At 53.1% G+C, this 21,326-nt stretch overlaps 1 protein-coding gene across 1 annotated transcript; it reads left to right on the top strand.

The window, feature by feature from the left end:
* Positions 1-7,882: 7,882 nt before the first annotated feature.
* Positions 7,883-15,898, top strand: TNFRSF6B (TNF receptor superfamily member 6b). The gene is made up of 4 exons (XM_054218468.1): positions 7,883-8,249; positions 8,797-9,175; positions 11,380-11,577; positions 14,960-15,898. Exons 1-4 carry the CDS (start codon positions 8,208-8,210, stop codon positions 15,235-15,237), a joined length of 897 nt encoding a protein of 298 aa, XP_054074443.1. The 5' UTR covers positions 7,883-8,207; the 3' UTR covers positions 15,238-15,898.
* The last annotated feature ends 5,428 nt before the right edge of the window (positions 15,899-21,326 follow it).

Genomic DNA, 21,326 nt, shown 5'->3' with positions numbered 1-21,326 from the left:
GTCACTTCAAATCTCGGAGTTGCTGGGATATTGGTCCTCATTGAGAAATTTCTTTTTTCCAATTGGAATCCACTTTACCTAGAAACAGCCCGGTAGTGCCTGTGATACTCTGACTCTCGTGCCTTAAGATGTCAAATAACATGCGTGTTTTCAAGTCGGGGTTCACTGCGGTCAGACTATCAGAAGAACAGGAAAAGTGGCGTTCTTAAATGGCAGTGAAACAGGAACTTTCTGTACTTCATTAACTAATAATTGGAAATAATGAAGATTTAAACAGGAATGAAGGTGATTTGGGGCTGGCATGTATTCTGACTTCTAAATCAGTGAATGAATTTTACCTTCTATCCCTATATCTATTCAGTGCACTACCGATATGGGTTAAGATTCTGAAAACAAGAATAAATAATGCAGAGAAAACTCTAGGTATTTGAAATGTAAGTAGGAAAAAAGACAAAAAAATGTATGAATGTATGTATGTGTTGTAAAAATGAACAGAAGAAGATTTGGAGCGGTGGTGTCAAGAAGGCCGTAGTGTTAAACTCCTGTCTTTCAAAAGGACTCTGAATTCTGTAGCATGGTGACTGCGTTGTGTTTAATGACGGAAAAGCTACATTTTGCTGGACTGAAATCTTCCCAGAAACATGGAAGACAACTTTGTTTCCCAAAACCAAAGCAACTCCATACCTGAAATGTGCTTAATTTTATTTGTTGAGGTTGCAGCTACACAAGTCATGCCCTGACTGTTCTTATCAATTCTGAATTATTACTCTTTATCACTAATCTTTATCATTAGTTCTCTTTTGCTTTTTTAACAAGTATGGCAATAATGATTGCATTATAGACATTTTAAAAAAAAAAAAAAAAGAGGATGCTCTCAGGGGAAGCAGATCAGGTCAGTGCTGATGTTTTGCAGTCGGCAGCTTTGGGGTGATCTGAGTTCTCTACGTGGGGTAAAACCTCGCAGCTGCTTCCGAGCTGGTCCCTGCCGCTTCTTTCAGACGCTCGTTTTGAATTCTTGGTGCATTCTTTCGGCCTGGGCAGGCGGTGGAAGGGGAGGTCTAAGAGCTGAGTGAAGGCTGGGAGCAGTGAACAGTAAAATGTTATTTAGTGGTAAGATAGGGAAGAGCTCTCCCTGGGGAGAGCTGCAGCTTGCTGCTTATGCCACTGGAGGGAAACCACAGCACGGGACATGAGCTTTGAACACCTTCAGCGAAGCTTTGAACATCTTCAGCGAGGCGATGAAATGATGGCTTTGTTTAGGTTTGCCTGATGGAAATTATCTCCTATAGACTACAAAAATGCTGTAAGATCCAGCAAGACTAAAGGAAATACTTAAAAGGTATGCGTGATTTGCTGGGACAAACATTATTACAGACTAATTTTTTTTTCCTCTCAACTAGAATAGTTTCCTAGCTGTGCTTTTTCCTTGCCACTGGAGTTGTTTTAATTCTGGAGACTCCTCCTACCTGGGAATGCTCTGTCGTTACTGAGACAGGGCAGAGGAACTGCCTTAAAATATCTCAGTGCCTTCAAGAGATGTACATATTCCTTCTTTTATTCCTCAACAGTTAGATCATCTTGCTGAAGAGATTCACTGTTAGGTGCCTTCGCTAGCTGAACCCACCCCGGCAAGCTCTGAAACACTTCAATATCCCCATCAGCAAATCTGCTCTTTGCAGATGGAATCGGTTTGGAACCAGTCTGGTTTTGTTGCTGCTTTCTGGTGTTGTGGGAATTGCACTGCAGCAGGTCTGGAAGTCTCCCTCCTGTCAGCATCTCTCGGGCAGGGCAGATGGACACTAACGTGTACTGGTGGTGATGAGAGAGCATCCAGCCAGCAGGAGGGTTGTCCTTGTCTCCTCATCACCTAGTTTTAGTTTTAATAATGAACAGAATTTAATGATCCTGTCATTCCTCACCTATCTTGGAGAGGTTTGCTGAGAAGTTATTCCCATCAATTAAAAAAAAAAAAAAAAGGCAAACTGCTGCAATCCTGACCGGTGATGAGCAAATAGTCTTTTATGTGGTATTGTCCTTCACCAGGTTTTAGTGTAAGCCCAAAGGAACTCCTCTTGAGGGAGACCACAACTCTGAACTAAGGGTAAGTCTCAAGGTCTCTACCCTCGTAGATCACTTGGCATTACTAAATAGCAACCCCGTTACCTGTTAGGAGAGTGTTTATGGTGGGGCTTCCAGGGCATCCTTGCCTGGTTTATGGCAGACGCCCAGCAGCGATGTTATCTGACCAGCAATCAGACCTCTGGCCCTTCCCATTCCCAGCTCCCCAGCCTCTGCCCGGTAGCAGAGCGCTGTGTTGACGGTAGCAGGTTGCTCAAGAATTGCTTCTCACAAAGGACTACGTGCATGTGTTTCCAGCCCCCATCTTCCAAAGAAACGTTCAGAGGCCTGTGTGTCGCTGAATCTTTCATGACCTTGGTGTGGTCCTCCTAAATGTGTTTAGAGTCTTGCTTCCTCTCACCCCTGTCCCAGCAATAAAGCTGCTTCCAATGAAGCCTTGAAGAAGAGGGTCTCCAGGAACCAGCTGTCAGGGCGTGCTGCAGATAGAGATCTTCTGTCATCCTTGAAGTAGCTGGATTTACAAGAAGGAGAGACAGAGCGAATACATTATTTATGAAGACCAGAAAGTGAAAACGAATTGTTTCAGAAAAATCTATGTTGCTATAAGTGGTTAGAGGAACTGATCCAAACTTCTGCGTGCTCGGGGAGAGGGAAATCTATCATGGACACTCCTTGCTGATTTTGGGAAGCAAATGACACATGACTTACAGATCATGAAGGAAGTAGATATTAATCTCTCTATTGCCCCTGCCTTGCAGTCCTATGACTATACCTGGAATATTGTCTCCAATTTTAGCGGTGTGTCATTGAAAATTTTTTTGCCATTGTTTTCCCAAATAAAGCTGAAAGGACTTGGGAAAGAGACCAAAAATAACAAAGCAACTGTTTTATCTGGAAAGAGATGAACTGTGTTATTGCTTGGAGAAGTGGCTACTAACAGAGAGAGAGGAATTTCTTTGCTTTTCAGATTTTTCTCTGAATATTAGTGAGAAAACTGATTTTGCAAAAGTAGTTTCAAAAAGCAGTGCTGCCGTCGCCCTGAAGCTCTCGGAAGTGTGAAATGATGCCCTGTGTGGGGAAATGAAATCACAGCCATGAGAATATGATGCTGAATTCCTTTTCTACGCTACCTCTGCAGGTCAGAACGTCAGCAGTGAGTCGAGTTGTTCTTTCCAGTGATCGGGCAGTGACCCCATAAACCCACTCTGGGAGGTTCATTTGGCAAGTCAAAGAACAGAGAGAAACAGATTAATTGAAGGTTGTTGTTCTGCCAGACTCGTATCTCCCTAAAAGATGGAGGTTGCCTGGGGAAGCCCTTGCTGTGCCATTGATGTGGTATTTCACTCTCTAAGTATTAATCTGACAAATTTTTATCATCGTTGAATTCAGAATGAAATTCATTGATGGTACGATGTTGCGGCGTGGTGAGGAGCTGCGTACTCCCTGGCGCATTGCATCCGTCCCAGCACTGGTCACAACTAGGGTACAGGGACTGCCATGAGGTGCCACCCGGGATGTGCCACCTACCTTCGTCTTGTGGGTTCCTCCATCTGTTAACAGGTGTAACCAGATGTTCTTTGGTGGGTTTTCTTTCACTTTAAGCAGAATACAGAGGGAGACGAGGAAGAAACTAAGCCGTTCAGATTACTTTTGAGTAATCCTTTCACAAACATCGCGGTATGACTGTTCATCATTTCAACCGACTCACAAGTTTGCAAAAGTCTGGATGACTTGATTTCTGTTGCAGCTTCTTGGAAGAGTGTGGATGTGTCAGAAAGAGGGCTGGTAACAGCCTGAAGAACCATGTGAAGTCCATGTTAGGAAGACTGAGAGCAGCTTTCTGCCCATCAGAGAAAGAAACGTGCTGGTGTTGCGCTGAGGCTGCTCTGAAATGCCAGCCTGTCCTCGGATGGGACGCGCCTCCGACAATAAAGGTTTCACTTAAACTCTCCAGCAGAGCTTAAACTCTCCTGCCCCGTGCTGCAGGGTAAGCTGCAGTGTGGGCCGTCGTGCTTAATTCAAACTAGTGGTGAGTTTCACCCAAAAGAAATACCCTCCAGAGGCCATGCCTCAGTCCCAGAGGGAGTCCCAGGGGAGTGCTGCGAGATTAATTGATACCTTTAATTACTGAGGTGATTCATACTGAGGAAGCAAAGCCCCAGTAATCCTTGCCTCGGGCATTATGTCAAAAGGTGTTACATATCATCAGGATTACTTTGAGGAGCTACGAGTGACTGAGATAAACCAGCAGTAGAATTAACACCCATTTTAGAGTGGCCTGTGAAAATCAGCCAGTGCCCAGGCCCTGCCCCCCGCTTACCCAGCAGCGCTCTCGGACCGAAATGGTGAGCCCCTTTGACTCCACCTAGAGCCAGAGCTGCTTCTTTAACCATGGCGGGTAGAAACTGAGCTTACTGGAAGGAGCTTTGGATTCCTTCTGACCATGGGCGTTTAGTTCTCCTTCTGGGTAGCAGAAAACCAGGTTTGATTTTCTTTGTAAATTGTATGTTTAGCTCTTGTAGGCTTGATCTTTAACAGAATTAAGAATAAAGTCCAAGAGATTCACCGTCTGCAGATCCAGTGACTGGCACCTGGAGGTGAGAGGTTCATTCTGGTGCTGCGGAAGGCAAATGCTCAAATATTAATTCTCTCTAGTGATATGCTAACTGATTTGGCTGCTGGCTCCTGAGCAAAACAACCTCCGCGTCCTCCCACCTCCTCACTATGGCTCCTTCACGGTTCCAGAGACTTTGCGTTTGCTTTTTGAGTGCGTGATCTGGTTTCGACTCTCCATGAATGCCTGTTCAGGGGGTCTCTGTGAGAATGAGACACTGCCTCCTCCTCGGGGGCTGCGGGAGGACGGGGGGAGGCTGTTGGGGACAAGCTCTCCGTTCCCTCTTCCCCAACAAGTGCCTGCGCACCTCCTCTAGGTACAGCCTGCGTTACTCTTCAGGACTCCTAGTTAGTGCCTGGGTGTAAACAAGGTGTTTGTGCCTGGGCTGTATATGTGGGATAATATTAATGTAACGGATGTAGCTATACGTGGAGGGAACAAGTGAGAGAAGAATATTTGGGAACACTGAGAGATGAGGACATAAGGAGCCCAGTTCTTGCAAAGGAGAAAGATGCGGCTGTACGGGGTTGCAGCTCAGACCTACGGCTCGGTCATGTGTGTTACAACTCTAACAAAATGTAAAGAATGCCACTCACTGTGGTGTTGGGCCTCCTGACACAAAACAGAGTACAAAATTCTCCAAACTAAATTTTTGAGTGATTCTGTATCTGGTGTTTGATGCTCATAACTGCTCAGCGGCCTGAGCTAGCCCGTAGAGCGGAGGGTGCACAGAGGGATGGGAGATGCTTGAGAAAAATGCGGATTGTGACAGCTGCTGGAGAAGCCTTTGTAGAGAATGTTGGGCTGGCTTATAAAACCAGTCTGTGTTCCTTGTGGGCAGCTGTATTCCTGAGTAGAATTCCTTTCTTGCAGCTCAAACAATGGGGGGGGAAATTTTTTCAGACCCCCAGCGTTGGGGCAGGCAGGGATACCAAGGGTTGCTGTTTTCCAAGACAGCAGCTGGGGTCCTCTCCATCAGAGGTCTTCAGAGCAGATGGCAAAGCTTGACCTGAGAGCAGCCAGACTATAAATGGCAGTTCCAGAGAAAATGACTTGTTGGGAGGATATTTTAGAGGCCCTTCACATGGCGACGTTTGAGAAGTTGTACATATTAGGCAAGTGTGTTTATGGACTGGCTACTCTTTTCAAACTGGTCTCCTACATGCTTTCGTTGTAAGCAAGCAGGGCTTTGCCGGCTGATGGTTGTTATCCCTATTTTCTCTCAAGAGATGGGACGGGTGGTGGTGCTCTGTTGGTCTAAAACCTCCCAACTGTTTTTTTCCCAGTCGCACGCCTGCTGTTCCACATGCCAAGCCGGGGATGAGCAGAGCCCTGCCTGAGGCACGGGGGTGGCTGGGGGCCCTGGGAGCCGCGGGCTGTGTCGGTAGGAGAGGCCATGAGGAGCTGGTGGGGGTTTTGTGACGGGCAGCGACAGCAGCCCAGGGTGCGGATCACAGCATGCTCTCTTGCCCTTTTCACAGGTGAAGACGGCAAATTGGGACATTAACAGGGCTGTAGTACAAAACCCATCAGATTTCCCAGCTGAGTGCTCTGTGTGTTAGGATGTGATTTATATGTAGGTGTCTTTTCTTCTCTTCCATTGATTGGAAAGTTTAAAAACAAGAAAAAAAAGCTAAACTTTTTTCTGAGTTAGCTGGTTGGAATCGGTTGCAGCTACTGCCTTCCACTCTCCCTTTGCGGCACCGTTCCTGATAGGAGAGATGGTGTTTGGGAGGAGATGAAAAAGCAGGTTTTTGCGTACAGAGTGCGCTGTGCTCTGCATGGGCTCGGTAAGGAGCACTCCTGCTTTTACCCCAAAGAATAGGTAAATTCTGTGCCCTTTCTCCTTCCCCTTCTGCTTGTGGTACCTGAGCAGGTACAGCTGGAGTGGAGGGATGGCCAGCCTCTGCCTTCCCAGCGTATAAAAGCGCTTTGCAGCGGTGCCCTGGGATTTTCCTGCCTTCAGAGGGAAGAACAAAGTACATGAGTCTGATCTATTTAGGCCATGCAGAGCGAGCAGGCATCGGTAAACATGCTCCCTCCTGGCTCTGCTAAGCAGTGTACTTATCAAGCTAAGTTCAGTTTCCATCGAAATCCTCGCGGTCCAAGACTTATGGCAAAGTGTCACCTATAAGATATTTAAAAGCCAACCTCCTCCGCTGCTGGATGTTGTTCTCCCACAAAAGGTAACTCGTACGTGTTTTAGTGTTGCGGTGGGAGTTAGTGTCATCCTCAGTGCTCCTGAGAGGAGACAGCTGAAGCTCTGAGCCGGCTTCAAGAATGCGTTGCCTAACCAGTAACAATCTGGGCTGTTTTAGCAGGGTTAGCGCCCTCACAGCGTGCGGGGGGCAGGATGGGGTCTCTCAGCGGAGCCCCCGGGCAGAGCAGGGGCTTGCTCGCGTTCTCAGCAGCCCCCCCAGTGCCGGAATCGGTGTTTACGGCCAGGGCAAGCAATGACACCTCTGGACTGTATTTGGGGGCAAACTTTGTCCCCAACAGCAAGAGACAAATGCCGTTCCTGGGAAGCTATTTATCATTTACAACCAGAGAACAGCGCGTTCGCAGGGGACTTTCCCTGCCTTTCCCCAGCCAAAAAAAAAAAAAAGAGTCCTCAACGTACCACTATAAAACTTGCAGATTCCCAAATCCCACCTGCCTCCTCCCTCCGCCCAGGTAAATACGCTCTGTTGCCCTCGGAGCTCCGCATCTTGTACGCAGAAGCGGGCGCGAAAGCAGCGCTCGGGGAGCAGCGGGCGGCGGGGGCCGGGCGGGGGTGAGGGGGCCGGGCGGGCCCGGGATGCCGCCGGCCGCTTGCGCAAGAGGGGTCTTTCCCGGGGCCCGGGGCTATAAAGGTGCTGCCCGGCGAGGAGAGCGGTGCGGAGAGGCGCGGTGAGGACCGGGGATGCGGGGCGGGGAGCGGAGCCTCTCCCGGGAATGGGATGGGGCGGGGGAGGGAGGGCGGAAAGGCAGCCGCTCCCGGGGGACGGGACGGGACGGGACGGGACGGGACGGGACGAGATGAGATGAGATGAGATGGGATGGGGAGGGATGGGGAGGGAGGGAGGCCTCGGCTGCTCCCCCACCACTTCACCCCCTTCTGCCCGGTCCTTGGCCGCTGCTGCAGGTCCCGCCTGCTCCCGGGCTGGGGGTGATTTTCCTCTTCCGAGCGCTTACGCATGTCGGGGCGATGAGTGCGTCAGGAGAAGTCGCAGCCTTCCACCGGCGAGCCCGTTCTCCGCCGTGTTATAAGACTCTGTTCTGTCCCTGAGCTGGGGAGAGACGGCATCTCCCTCAGAGAAAGGACTGTCTGAAAAGCAGACAAGAAAACAGCCTTTCCAAACAGCCCTTACCCGTCTCTTCTCTCTCTGCTTTAAAGCTGGACAGCTGGATCGGCGCTGCTGCTACAGAGAGGAGCTCCAACCCAGCTGTTCTCCTCAGAGCCTGTGCCAGCCTCTGAGGAACCCTCCCTGACTCCCCAGGTTTCTGATCGCGGTGCTCGGAAGCCCTCGGTGCTATGCTGCCCTGCCACGTGCCGAATTTAAGGCATCCGTCCAAGGTAACGTACCATCTGCTCTTAAGGTTGGGCGCACGTGCTTTGAAAAGGAAAGGGAGGATGAAGAAGTCCCTGGGATTCTCTGGTCCTATACTGAGTAGCTGGGTTTCAAAAAAAGTTTTGAGTTCCTATGGAGCACCCCTGCATTTGCTAGTTTGGGAAACTTCCTGTCTGCGAAGGTCTCACCCCAAATGGTGGGGAAGCGAGTGGGCTGCAAAGAGGAGGAGAATGTGCTGGAGCTGCTTTTGGTGCCAAATGAGGCAAATGGGGTTGCGAAGGCACCACAAAATGGGTTTGGGAAGCGTTGTTTGGGAAGGATGCTTTGTCACCTGGGATGGCAAGTGGAGGGCGATGGGGAGGCACACGGGGCACAGCGGCTGGTCCCCGGTACCACTGTTGCTTTACCCCCGGGGCTGGGGGGAGCACCAGGTGGGAGAATACTTTATTGCATCTACAAGAGTAATGAATTCTGTAACACAACAGCCGTGTTTGCTGCTTCTGCCTCTGTGAGAGGAGGAGCTAAGGGCCCTTTGCGCTCTCTTCGCTGTAGTGGATGTTTGCCCCTCTCCTCCTTGTCCTGGCTGAGCTTGGCTGCAGCGCCCAACCCACTTACCAATGGAAAGACGCTGTGACAAAGAAGCAGCTCACCTGCCAGCAGTGCCCGCCGGGGACCTTCGTGGCACAGCACTGCACCAGGGACAGACAGACGGTGTGCGCACCCTGCCCGGATTTGCACTACACGCAGTACTGGAACTACCTGGAGAAGTGCCGGTACTGTAACGTCATCTGCGAGGAGAAGCAGGTGGAGGTGCAGCAGTGCAATGCCACCCACAACCGTGTCTGTCAGTGCCAGGAGGGCTACTACTCGGACATGGAGTTCTGCATCAAGCACTCCGAGTGTCCGCTGGGCTTCGGCGTAGTGAAACTGGGTAAGTACCCTCGCCAGGCGGCTGTGGCAGTGGGGTGTGGGCTTGTGAGGCTCTGTCACACCCCGAAATCTCTGCTGGAGCTAAAAATCAAGGAGAAATACAGCAGCTGGTGATTGCCCATAGCCTGACCTAGTCCCTTTTTGCTCACCAGCGCAGTGCCGTCCTCGCTGGCGTGTGAAACTGCTCCTGGCTCCTTTTCCAAGGAGTGATTTGTTGGGGGGAGGGGTTTTCTCCTGCTTTCATTCTGAAAGCCTTTGAAATCCCCGAGCGCCACGCTTAGATGGGGCACGGCGATCCTGGTTACCTGCTTCGCCTGCCACGACAGGCAGAGCCGGGCCGTGATTCACCCGTCCCCGGAGCAGCAGCTCGTCCTGCCGGGGCTCTCGGCAGGTGGAAAAGTCCGGGCGGCTCCTACTCCTCCGTCAGCTCCCTTCTCCTTGCAGGCAGGTAGCCAGGGAGCGGGGAATGCTATCTATCTGGACTGAAAAGTGCTGCTGATGATGCAAGGGTAGGGCCAGTGAATGTGTGTAGCTCTGGGGCTGGGTTTTGTGGTTTTTATTGAGCAATTTTGAGAGGCTGTTTTTAAAACATGAAATGGATATGTGGAGAGGTTCCAAAACCATAAAGTCAGCCTAGTTTCGATTCACATCTGGGGGAGATTCACGAGTCCGTGACTCGGTCCCCTGGTGAGCTATAAGTCATGGGGGATGTTAGGGGGTTTATTTTGCGCTGTTTCCCCACACAAATTTGCCTGCTCCCTTACCCCCTTTTGTGTGTGTGCATGCTTTCTGAAAATACACGTTGCCTACGTGTGTGTTTCCCTCTCGCTCTCCCCTGAATCACCGAGGACCAGGCTCTGTGTGGGAACCACGGCTGGGTCTAATACAACAGTGTGGGCAGCAGCAGTAAAACCAGCATTATCTTGCTCCGTGCTTTGAAACGTGGAGGCTTTTGAAGTCCTTCTGTGCATGGCACAGGAGAGCGCCAGGCTCTCAGGCCAGAGGAGAAATACCTGTTGCCTTCAGCTGATGCTTATGGTTGAGTTTCGGGGTTTAATTTTTCTATAGGATGTGACTGTTACAAAATGAGGTAATGCAGCCAAAGGTGAACTGGTTCTCCAGGCAATGCGGGGAAGCCCTTTGAAATTAGACATCAAATTTGGCTGGAGGGTTGGCTGTAGGACTGAGGAGCCCTGCCAGCAAGTTGGGCCATTTGAGGAGAAGCTAATTTTTTGTCATTGCTGTTTATTTTTTACAAATGGCTTCTTGCGTGGGGAATGATGGCATCCCAGCCCAGACATCTGAACCAGCAAGGACTGAGCATCCAGCGCGGGTGGGCAGAGCCCTGGGTGGGGACAATGCGGACCCCGTGATTGCGGAGCGGTGGCTGCGGGCAGACCTCGCTGGTTCTCGGGTTGGACGGGTGCTTTGACCCATGTGCAGTTCCTCTGGGGGCAACGAGCTTCTTGTGGGTTTCCCCTTTGCAAATACTGACTCGGGTGTCGGGGTCATCAGCTGGGCTGGCTAGGACATGTCCTGGTAAAGCCAAAGCAATGGCCTCGAGTGGGTTGTGACAAGGTAGAAACCTTGTCCTTAACTAAATATATGAGGAGGACATGAAAAGGGGTGTGAGATCTGCTGCCATCAGGGCCCTTCCGTCTTCTCGCAGAGAATGTGTAAGACGCCCTGATGCAATCTCGCTCGCGTGGCACTGTCCCTGAGAAACAGCGGCGGGTCTGGCCCGGAGCCTGGGTGGGAAATGGCAGCGCTGCAGAAGTGAGCAGAGCTTTCACCTTCTCAGCGACTTTTACTTTCACTTGGCCAGGAGCCTCCTGACTCTGCTGTGAATCAAAGGGCTGCTTTGGCACTCGGCTCGCCCATCGCCCCAGCTGGTGTCTCCTGCCCGGGACGTGGCCCTTTTCAGTAGCAGATGGGATCTCCTCTTGTGTCTGGAGGCTGGTGACTTTATCAGCACGTGCCAAACGCTTTGGCTTGGGAAATGACTGGGGAGAGTGTTTGTGTTCACCCAAAAGATGGATGCTTCCTAGGGGAGTTGCAGGCGGTGATCATTTCCAAAGCATCACTCTCGTGCTCGAGTGGTATCTGGCACTCTTTGCTCTGCCGGCATCGGCCCCAGCTCTTGCCCCTGCTCCCTTGCCAGCTTGTCACCCTGGGCTGACTGTCCCCTTGCCTCCCTGTGCACAGGTACCCCCTTTGAGGACACCCAGTGCCAAGCATGCCCCCGTGGCTTCTTCTCTTCCTCCAACTCCAGCACCAAGCCGTGCCAGCAGCACCAGGACTGCGAGCAGCAAGGGAAGGTGACCAACGTGCAGGGCAACCAGTACCACGACACCCTCTGCACCACCTGCAGACTGGGGAGAAGCAACAGCACGCAGGGACCAGGTGAGCCGCGGGCAGAGGAGGGGGGATGCTGGGACCACGGTGCTGCCAGGGCGAGAGCGAACTTTCTGGCGACTTTTTCCTATTTAGATCCAAAATGAGGTGAAATAGCTGGGAACGGTATGGAGGGATCCATAATTAATAGTAATTATGGATAAAATATAGACGGTCTGCCTTCCTCTTCCTCCAGGGTCGGTCGTGTAGGGCAGGGACAGGGTGCAGGGCTTAAGCAACGGCCACTGCTCAAACCAAAGCCCGTGCAGGCTCCTTGCCCAGTGAGAACAAAGAGCTGGCAGTGAAATGCTGCCACTTCTTACCAGGGACTGGAATAACCGGGGATACTGGGACACGAGGACAGATTTGGCTGTCACGGATAGCTCGCAGTGGTAACCGATGGCCGGCAGTCGTGTAACCAGGCGCGGTGTGAAGGGCTGAGCCACCCAGCTGAGCTCCTGGTGCGCCTCCTGCGCTCCCTTCTCCCGGGCTTCCACCCCATTTACCAGGAAGGTTTTATTGGGGCCGCAAACCTTGTCTCATGCAGATTAAATGGAGCACAGTCCAAGATACGTTGGAGGCTCAATGTAGGGTGGATTTTGACCCCTTAGGTGAAGAAGTAGGGCCATGGTGTCAACTGTGTCACCATGATAGCGCAAACGTAGCGCTGAGCCTTGGTGGAGGCTGAAGGTTGGGCAGGAGCTGCCAGCAGGCACAGATAGGGCAAAGGAGGGGGGGAGGGTGAAGGGCTGGCTTTGGGGTGCTTTGTAACATGCACCCCGACAACTTAGGGGATGAGAAAGGGACTGAAAACCATCTCAAGGGCCTGATGGCAGCTGAGGTGAAGCAGGCAGCCGTTTCGAACTACCCACTGTACTCAGAGCATCCAGCCAAGATACACAGGGGACAAATCCAATGTGACTGGTCTGGGTGCCAGTGAACCTGCACCCTTGGACTACTAAAAAAAAAATAAAATAATCAATTATAGAGCCATAGAACAGCCCATGCCAGAACAGGCTTTGAAAGTTCATCGATCCAACATTTTACGGAAAAGGGAGCCTGGATGAGATCGTCCGGCACCCTGCCCAGCCGTGTCTTGAAAACCTCCAGTGATGGGGACTCCGCTGCGTCCCTGGGAGGCAGTCCCAGGGATTGACTCTTCTCACCGTAAAAAAAATTTCTTTCTTCCATCAAGACGAAGCTTGAGCTTCAACAAGAGCGTCTCCTCCGTGGTGACGCAGCAAGGAGGCTGGTCCCTGCAGCAGCGTGCGAGAGGAGATCTTGCCTTTCTATCCTCTCCTGGCACGGCCGACACGGGCCATTTCTGCTTACGAAGCCTGACTCACGCCACAAGCTCCTTGCCAGGAGCGTGATCGCGCCGGAGAGCGGAGATGGGAAGCTCTGTCATCAGCTGGACGCGGTCCCGGGGAGGGGGCGGCTGTCAGGTGAAGGCTGCATCAGCAGCACGTGTGCTGACACTCGTTAGGCAGCAGCACCCGCGGCCAGACCGGCCTTTCAGCTATTTATAGAGCGAGAGGAGACCCGTGAGCAATGGGAACTGAGGGGTATTTTTAACTCTGGTTAATCATGATTTCACTCGGGAAGCGTGCGGGCACCTGCCTCCCTCCCGGCTGCAACGGCAATTGCAGAAGCAATTCAATGTAAACCCCGAGTTTGCAGGAGAGGCAGAGTGTGGGCAAGGGAGCCCAACCCACCCCGCTCTAACCGGCGACACCGTTCCCAGTTTACAATGGCACAAAACTGGGCCAGTCTCTCCATGATTGAGTAATCGTTTGGCCTTGATCTCTTGAAAATTCTTTGTGATTTCATTCCTTACGCTGGACGCGCTCCAGCAGCACTTTAACCAGCTGGGACAGAGTCTGTCCAAAAGCTCCCGTCTGGGCTGCGCCTGCAGCTTGTCCTGTCCCGAGATGTAAAAATCTGCGTGGGAAAATAGAAACTTTCAGGAAAAATAACATGTGTAAATACTTACTGTGATTACTTCACTTTTTGTGGACTTTCCCTCTTTCCCTGCTCCCCAGCAGGGAGGAGCATGGAAAAGGTATGTTTACCTTTTTCAAAATTACAGGAACTTTTACACATTGTTTTCCTAACTGCCCTGTACAGGATGGGCCACTGCTGGGAAATCCAGCCTGTGGCGGGGGCTGGACCCAGCCTTGTGGGGCAGTTGGCTGGCAGAGGTGGGCCTCAGCCAGTTCATGATACTGTATTCGGTGCTTTCCTCCTCCTCCTCCTCCTCCTTCCTTCCTTCCAACCTCATTTTTTCCACTTGCAAAATGTTTATTCTGACCCGCTTGTTCCACCGCACACCTGCCAGCAGCACAGCCAGCAGCTCTCCCTTTTTCCCCTCGACTTGGGCAAAGGATGAGCCCCTGCAAGCCCGATGCTGCCGCGTCCTCGGGCAGGGGCTCGCGCTCTGCTTGGGCACCCGTGTGCGTGGGCAGAGCGGGGCAGGGGGGGCCCCCAGCTCCTGTTCGTGGATGTACGTGGCCACGTGAGCTAAAATACCCTCCCGAATCTGGAAGAAGGGTTGTGAGTGGCAGGTTTCCTGGCCAGGGCTCACTGGGCTGGGACCCCTGGTCCCAGCTGCAACTGGAGAGCAGCACCCAGGTGAGGACAATGTCATAGAATCATAGAACAGTTTGGGTTGGAAGGGACCTTTAAAGGTCACGTAGTCCAGCCTCCCCTGCAATGAGTAGGGACGTTGTCCCAACGCGCTGGAGGGAAGGGATGCCATTGAGGGGGACCTTGTCAGCCTTGAGAGGTGGGCCTGTGTGAACCTCATGAAGTTCAACAAGGCCAAGTGCAAGGCCCTGCACATGGGTTGGAACAATCCCAAGCACAAATCCAGGCTGGGCAGAGAATGGATGGAGAGCAGCCCTGAGGAGAAGGGCTTGGTGGTGTTGGTTGATGAGAAGCTCAACATGAGCTGGCAGCGTGCACTGGCAGCCCAGAAAGCCAACCGCACCCTGGGCTGCACCCCCAGCAGCGTGGGCAGCAAGGCGAGGGGGGGGATTCTGCCCCTCTGCTCCGCTCTGGGGAGACCCCCCTGCAGTGCTGCCTCCAGCTCTGGGGCCTCCAACATAAGAAGGTCATGGGCGTAGTCTAGTGGGAGATGTCCCTGCCCATGGCAGGGGGTTTGGAACTAGATGATCTTTAAGGTCCCTTTGAATCTAAACCATTCTATGATTTTATGAAGATCAGGTTACTCAGAGCCCCATCCAACCTGGCCTTGAATGTTTCCAGGGATGGGACATCTGCCATCTCTCTGGGCAGAAGTGCCACGGAGAAGCTCAGTGTGGCTGTGACCTGCTCTCCTGGTGTCCCATGTCACCTTCCCTCTAACCTCCAGGTGGTTTTCTCCCATCAGCTCTAGGAGACGACGACTGTGAGCAAGCCATGATAGACTTCGTGGCATACCAGAACATCCCCATCAGAAAGCTGAAGCGCCTGCAGCAAATTCTGGAGCGCTCCCCTAGGAAGCAGGCGCTGGAGAACAGGGCGGTCATCCAGGAGAAGTTCAGGGCTTTCCTCATCCACCTCAAAGAGGGGCACTACGAGGTCACCAAGGAGCTGCTGGACGCGCTGCGAGCTGCCAAGCTGCACTCCATCGAGGAGAAGGTCCGCGAGCGCTTCCTCCTGGACTGAGAACATGACATGAACTTTTTGGGTGGTCTTTGTTTTTTTGTTTGGTTGGGTTTTTGTTTGGTTTTGTTTTTTTTTTTCCTTTCTTCTGTGGCTTCATTAATTTATTAATCTTTCCAAACCTAACTTGAAGTGCAGCGTCGAGATGAGCGATGGGTCAGAGTGAAACCGTCCTGTGGCAGCTGCAGGGGGTCCCGCGCTGCACGCGGGTACCGCTGCCTCCGGGCCGGGATGCAGCAGCATCCCTGCACCAGCAGCTCCTGGGCGCTCCCTGGGTGCTGGCCGCTGATTTTCCAGCACTCGGCAAGGGCCAGTATTTTATCAGAAGAGAAACGTGTGACCAGGGTTATATTTTTTTCTGCGGAAGAACCCAGCTCTCCCTTTTTAGACAACTGTCTGGCTTTGTTTTAAAATGTGTAGGTTTGGTTTGGTTGTGGTTTTTTGTAGTTATTTAACAGTATTTCCTGCAGAGGATTCATGTATGTTTGTCTGTTGTGCTTTGTTTTGAGAACATTTGAGACACACATTGGGTGTAGGATGCCCATGAAATCACTGGTACAGCCGGCTTTAAAGTTATTTCTAAACTACTTGTTTTTATACTGTGTGTGAGAGCTGTTTTCTAAAGAAAGAAACCAAAGAAATTATTTTATTATACGATTCTCTGTCACCAGAGTCCTTTCCTAGTCTCATTTGGAGGAGAGAGGTGATGTTGCGAGTCCCAGACCATCGCCTTCTGACTCGGTTTACCCTTGTCCCTTTTTCGCACGTGCTTCGCCCCACGATCGCACACCAGCCACCCGCATGATACGCCAGCCTCCGTGAGCCGCGGCGAGGCTGAATGCCAGCGGGACGTGGCCTGTCTGCCTTGGGATTTGCCGCCGGTGCGGCCGGGGTGAAGCTCACGCCTCTTGGGTCAACCCAAGCGTGTCACCCTGAGCCCCCAGTCTGTCCCCGCACCCCACCGGACGCTGTGGCCAGCAAAGAGGTGCTTAGTCAGCCAAGAGCTGTGACTTGGGACAGTCGTGCTGACTGCAGGCGGGTTTTTTTTAGAGCCTTGCAGATGTCACTTAGGGAAGTCAACAAGGGTGACCCTTTTCCAGCTTGTAGCGATGATGACGCAGAGCCTACATCTTCTGCCTTGAATGAGTTTGGCTTTTTTATAGCTCTTTTTTAGCTGAGTAATTGCCAGGAGTAGTTTGTGGTTCAAAAGCAGAATATTTTTCCCCAGCTAGGAGCTGTTATGAGCACTCTGAAACATGTGCTATGTGGAAGTGCCCCCACGCTTCCCCCGGGCGAGGAAGGCTGACATAACCCAGTACAAGAGGGGATTTTATCCTCCCCTTGCTGCCCACAGACTCATCCTGGGCTTTTCCTGCTGCAATGACAAGCAGTTCATCCATGGCGGGCTGGATGAACAGGGCTGGACCTGGGGGCAGCTCCGGAGCTCCAGAGTCCCCGGATGTCTGCTCGCGTCTCCCCCTTCCAATGCCCAGTTGTCACCGGGTCTAATCTCTGCCCTTCTGAGCTGTGTTATTCCAGTGGGCTGCAGCTGAGTCCCCTGGCGTGACTTAATCCCAGTCCCTTGGCAGCAGCGAAAGGCCGATGGCGCGGTCCAAGAGCAGCTGGGCAGGAGACAAGGCGGGCTTCCATCGGAATACTGTGAGCAACGAATTACTGCTGCAGCGTGGTGGTTTTCCCCGCCGCAGGGGGGAAGGCAGGACACCCAGGGCTGATGGGCCGAAGGCTGGAGCAGCCGGAGCCTCCGGCGTTGGCTGCGGCTTCTTGCGGGATTCCCATCCTGCTGTATTGCAGTTAGTCTTGACTCGGCACCAAGGATTCCGCGTCCTCGGTCTAAAGGAGAAGAGGAATGGAGGGTTGTTAGTGTAGGAACTGCCTCCTGGTCTCTGTCCACACCACCCTGGCTTCTTCAAATACTTTTACCCTGAGAGCTGGGAGGGGAGGGAGGGAGGGAAAATGAAAATATTGTCGGCAAGAAGCTGGTAATTGTTATCTTGGATGCTGGTTTAGTTGGGTGATTTTTTTCCAGAGAAAGAGGTGCCTTTTCTGCATATTTTTTGTGATAAAAGACCTCAATCCTGAGATGGTAGTGCCCATGGGGCACCATGGCTGAGCTCGGGGTCTTGGGACATCTCGTGTTGTCCTTGGAGCTTGTTGCCCTCTCACCAGCAAGGCCAAATCCGGGGTGCAGGCTGGAGGCTTCCATCAGTGAGCCAGAAGGCAGCCAGCTCCAGTCCCCGGGCTCCCAGTGGAGCTGTGGCTGCTCACCGGTGGCTTCTCACGGCTGCGACGTGGCCGGGGGCTCCACGCGGGCCCAGGCACTGGCAGAGGTTAAGGCGGAGCGGCTGCGGTTCAGCCGTGCGCCATCCTGCGCTCATCTCCCTGCGTCGACGCGCCGAGCGATGCCGGAGCCCAGCGGCTGCTGAACCCAGACCGGGCAGGGATCCCCCCACGCTCCCAGCACCCCTCCTCCTGCCGGGCTCGCCCGGGAAGCATCTTTCCTGCTGAATGCCAGCACAGAGTAGGGGTGTTTGGGTTTTGTTTGGTTTTTTTCTTGTGGTTTTGAGGGTTTTGTTTGACACCGTGAGTGCTCTGTCCCATCTGGACATCCGTCTGCACAAGACCCTGTGCAGATAAAGCAAATGCAGCAGCTGCTTTTGCAGGCTCGTTCCCACCCAGAGGTTTGCGAGAGCTCAGGTGCCACCGCTGTGACTCTGAGGGGACAAACACCCCCATGCGTAGGCGGTGCAGGCGTGAGGAGCCACCGGCTCCTTCCCGTCCTCCTCTCCTGAGCCGTGCTGCCTTGCTGAGCCCCCGCGGCCCTCCCAGCACTGAGCGTGGGTCGACCGCGTCTGACCACCGCTGGGACGGGCGTCTGTCACCCCTGAGCCGCGCCAGATTGCGGCGGGGGCCACAGACCTCAGCTCACCGGAGCAGGAGAGGATGGTTAAATAACCGGGGATGGCCCAGCCTGTGCCAGACGAGCTCCGCGCTGCCGGGCTCCCCCGGTACAACCGGGACCGAGGGTCTGGGGAAGGCAGGAGATGCTCTGAGCCACCCGGCAGCTCCCAGGATGTCTCACGAGCACCCACGTGTTGTTCTCTCGCTCTGCCCAGGTGGCTTTGACCCGGCGGTGGCTCGGTGGGCGTTTGGATGCTGGCGTGTTACAACCCAGGTTGGAGGGTCCCTTTGGGAGCTCTCCAGGCCGGCGGCGTTCCGGGCAGCGGTGCCATTGGCGGGCTGTGCGTCAGCAGTGCTGAGCTCTCCCCAGGCCCCCCCACTGCCGCGGTCCACAGCCTCCCCCCGCCCCGCGTCCCCTCATGCTGAGTTAGTTGGAATTTCTGCCCAGCAAAGGTTCTCCTCCTGTGGGCTCACAGACGATGCGACAGCGGGGGATCTTTCTGGTAAATATCGACCTTTCTAACAGCGTCCAAACACCCCAGCGTGAGTCCCGCTCGGTTTCCAGGAAATGGGCTTTGCTGGAAAACCCTGACAGAGCACCGCGCCGTGCTGGCTCCAGCTCCCACCCCCTCGCACCCAGACTGCCGCGGGCAGTCACGGACCAACCTCGGATTGATCGCGAGTTTAATTAATTGAAAAGGTGAAATAATAACTTCAGAGGATAAAACCCCCTTTTGGTTTTAACTGAAGTTTCCAAAGCCCAGAGAGAGAAGAGGAACAGTTGGTAGCGTGAGCTTCTTCCTGGTAATTTAAGTGACTGCTTTCCCTAAATAAGCTGCGGCTGAGGACAAGCACATGGTAACATTTAAATGTGGATGTAGCTCTCTCCTGGCAATGACTCAGATGTTTAGTGCGCAGGAGATGATTTCCCCAAATGCTATGAGAGTACATAACAAGCCCAAACCCAAACCCGCACCAGCCAGGCTTCCCCTATCACCCTGTGCTGTTAAATGCTTACAACAGGTGGGGGGGGGAAAAAAACACGCCACACAAAACCACTAGTTTATTTAAGGTGCTGAGGCACGGCCGCCTGTGACGTCTGTGCCAGGGGCTGACTCCAACGCCTTTCGCCGCAGCCAGGTGTGGCCATGACTCAGGGTGGCAACGGGTCCTTAAACCCACGAAACCGCCGTCGGCAGGAGCCGACTTGCTCGTCGCGAGCGGGGTTGGGACACGTTACGCGGGCTTTCACGCAAGGAGGGCACCACGTGTGCTGGCCCACCTAAACGGGGTTAGGTAAGCGACGAACGTTTGTTTAAAGTGTTGGTGCGTGTTTTTCTAGTGAGGTCACGCACAGCCGGTTTATGCCTTGATGTCACGAACCAGGACAGCTGGGATTGTAAAGGAAACCGAGGGGGGATTTTTCCAGGCGTGAGAGGGATGCAGAGGGGATGTCACCAGTTCTGACTCATGATCCTGCTTGTCCGGAGCGGCTCCAGCCACCCTTGGCTCTGGGGTTACAACCTAGTAACAGGACAGGTAAATTCACTCTTCTGCCTGCGCTTTTCCCGACGCTTTTGTTTTGCTGGAGGCGGTTCTTTGTCCCCTGCCCTGCTACATCGCTCCGCGGTTGATGGCGGGCTGAACCCTCCAGACACTGTGGGAGAGGACTCGGGGAGTGCTAACACACACCGATGTGTTTGAATTTGCCCATCATTATTCCCAAGAGGTGCCGATTTTATCTTCTTTTGAAGCGTGCGTCTCTATTTCCTCTGATCGTAGGGTTTTTTTTTCCTTCTGATTGCAATCCCCTGCGTTTCATGCCGGGGCTTTCCCCACTGAGACTCGTCCCTCGCTGTTGCACGTGTTATTTCTGCAGTGACCTGATGACGGGACCGAGCTCCTGCGGTGCCAGCGCTGCAGGTGGAGAGCCCTGGTGAAGCAGAGGTGAGACTGAGGAACTCGGCCATGTCCAAGAGCAGGAGCAGAGACAGCTGAAGTGTGCAGGGCAAACCAACCTCTGCTCCATTTGGGGGTCCCTCAGTTGGGGGGGGTACCTGAACTGAGGTGCCAGAGAGGACCCTGACATGGGCAGGGAAAGGGGTGCCATGATGTTCATCAATGACCTGGATGAGGGGATAGAGTGCACCCTCAGCAAGTTTGCTGATGACACCAAGCTGGGTGGGGTGGCTGACACACCGGAAGGCTGTGCCACCATACAGAGAGACCTGGACAGGTTGGAGATCTGGGCAGAGAGAAACCTTATGAAGTTCAACAAGGGCAAGTGTAGGGTGCTGCACCTGGGGAGGAACAACCCCATGCACCAGTACAGGTTGGGGGCTGACCTGCTGGAGAGCAGCTCTGTGGAAAGAGACCTGGGAGTCCTGGTGGACAATAGGATGACCATGAGCCAGCAATGTGCCCTTGTGGCCAAGAAGGCCAATGGCATCCTGGGGTGCATCAAGAAGAGTGTGGCCAGCAGGTCAAGGGAGGTCATCCTCCCCCTCTACTCTGCCTTGGTGAGGCCGCACCTGGAGTGCTGTGTCCAGTTCTGGGCTCCCCGGTTCAAGAGGGACAAGGAACTGCTGGAAAGGGTGCAGCAGAGAGCTACAAAGATGATTAGGGGACTGGAACACCTCTCTTATGAGGAAAGGCTGAGGGATTTGGGTCTCTTCAGTCTGGAAAAAAGACGTCTGAGGGGTGACCTTATCAACACTTATAAATACTTAAAGGGTGGGTGTCAGGAGGATGGGGCCAGGCTCTTTTCAGTGGTGCCCGGGGACAGGACAAGGGGCAATGGGCACAAGCTTGAACATAGGAAGTTCCACCTAAACATGAGGAGGAACTTCTTTACCCTGAGGGTGGCAGAGCACTGGAACAGGCTGCCCAGAGACGTGGTGGAGTCTCCAACTCTGCAGACATTCAAAACCCACCTGGACGTGTTCCTGTGTAACCTGCTCTAGGTGACCCTGCTCTGGCAGGGGGGTTGGACTAGATGATCTCCAGAGGTCCCTTCCAACCCTATGATTCTATGATTCTATGTTAAGACAAAGCCACTGCCACCACCCCCACCTGGGATCGCACCAGGGATGCGGGGTGCACCAGGCTGCCCAGGGAGGTGGTGGAGTCACCGTCCCTGAATGTGTTTCGGAGTCGTTTAGATGTGGTGTTGG

This window comes from Rissa tridactyla, chromosome 12 (assembly GCF_028500815.1).
Source record: "Rissa tridactyla isolate bRisTri1 chromosome 12, bRisTri1.patW.cur.20221130, whole genome shotgun sequence".
Classification (NCBI taxonomy): Eukaryota; Metazoa; Chordata; class Aves; order Charadriiformes; family Laridae; genus Rissa; species Rissa tridactyla.
The sequence above is the reverse complement of the archived record's forward strand: the minus strand, read 5'-3'. Positions and strand labels throughout refer to the sequence as shown.

What these genes read in the sequence shown, in the direction of transcription:
- TNFRSF6B (XM_054218468.1), top strand. Translation starts at nt 8,208, where the DNA reads ATGCTGCCCTGCCACGTGCCGAATTTAAGGCATCCGTCCAAG. An exon ending in CTTCGGCGTAGTGAAACTGG is followed by an intron (nt 9,176 to 11,379) that starts GTAAGTACCCTC and finishes CCCTGTGCACAG; the next exon opens with GTACCCCCTTTGAGGACACC. An exon ending in CAACAGCACGCAGGGACCAG is followed by an intron (nt 11,578 to 14,959) that starts GTGAGCCGCGGG and finishes TTCTCCCATCAG; the next exon opens with CTCTAGGAGACGACGACTGT.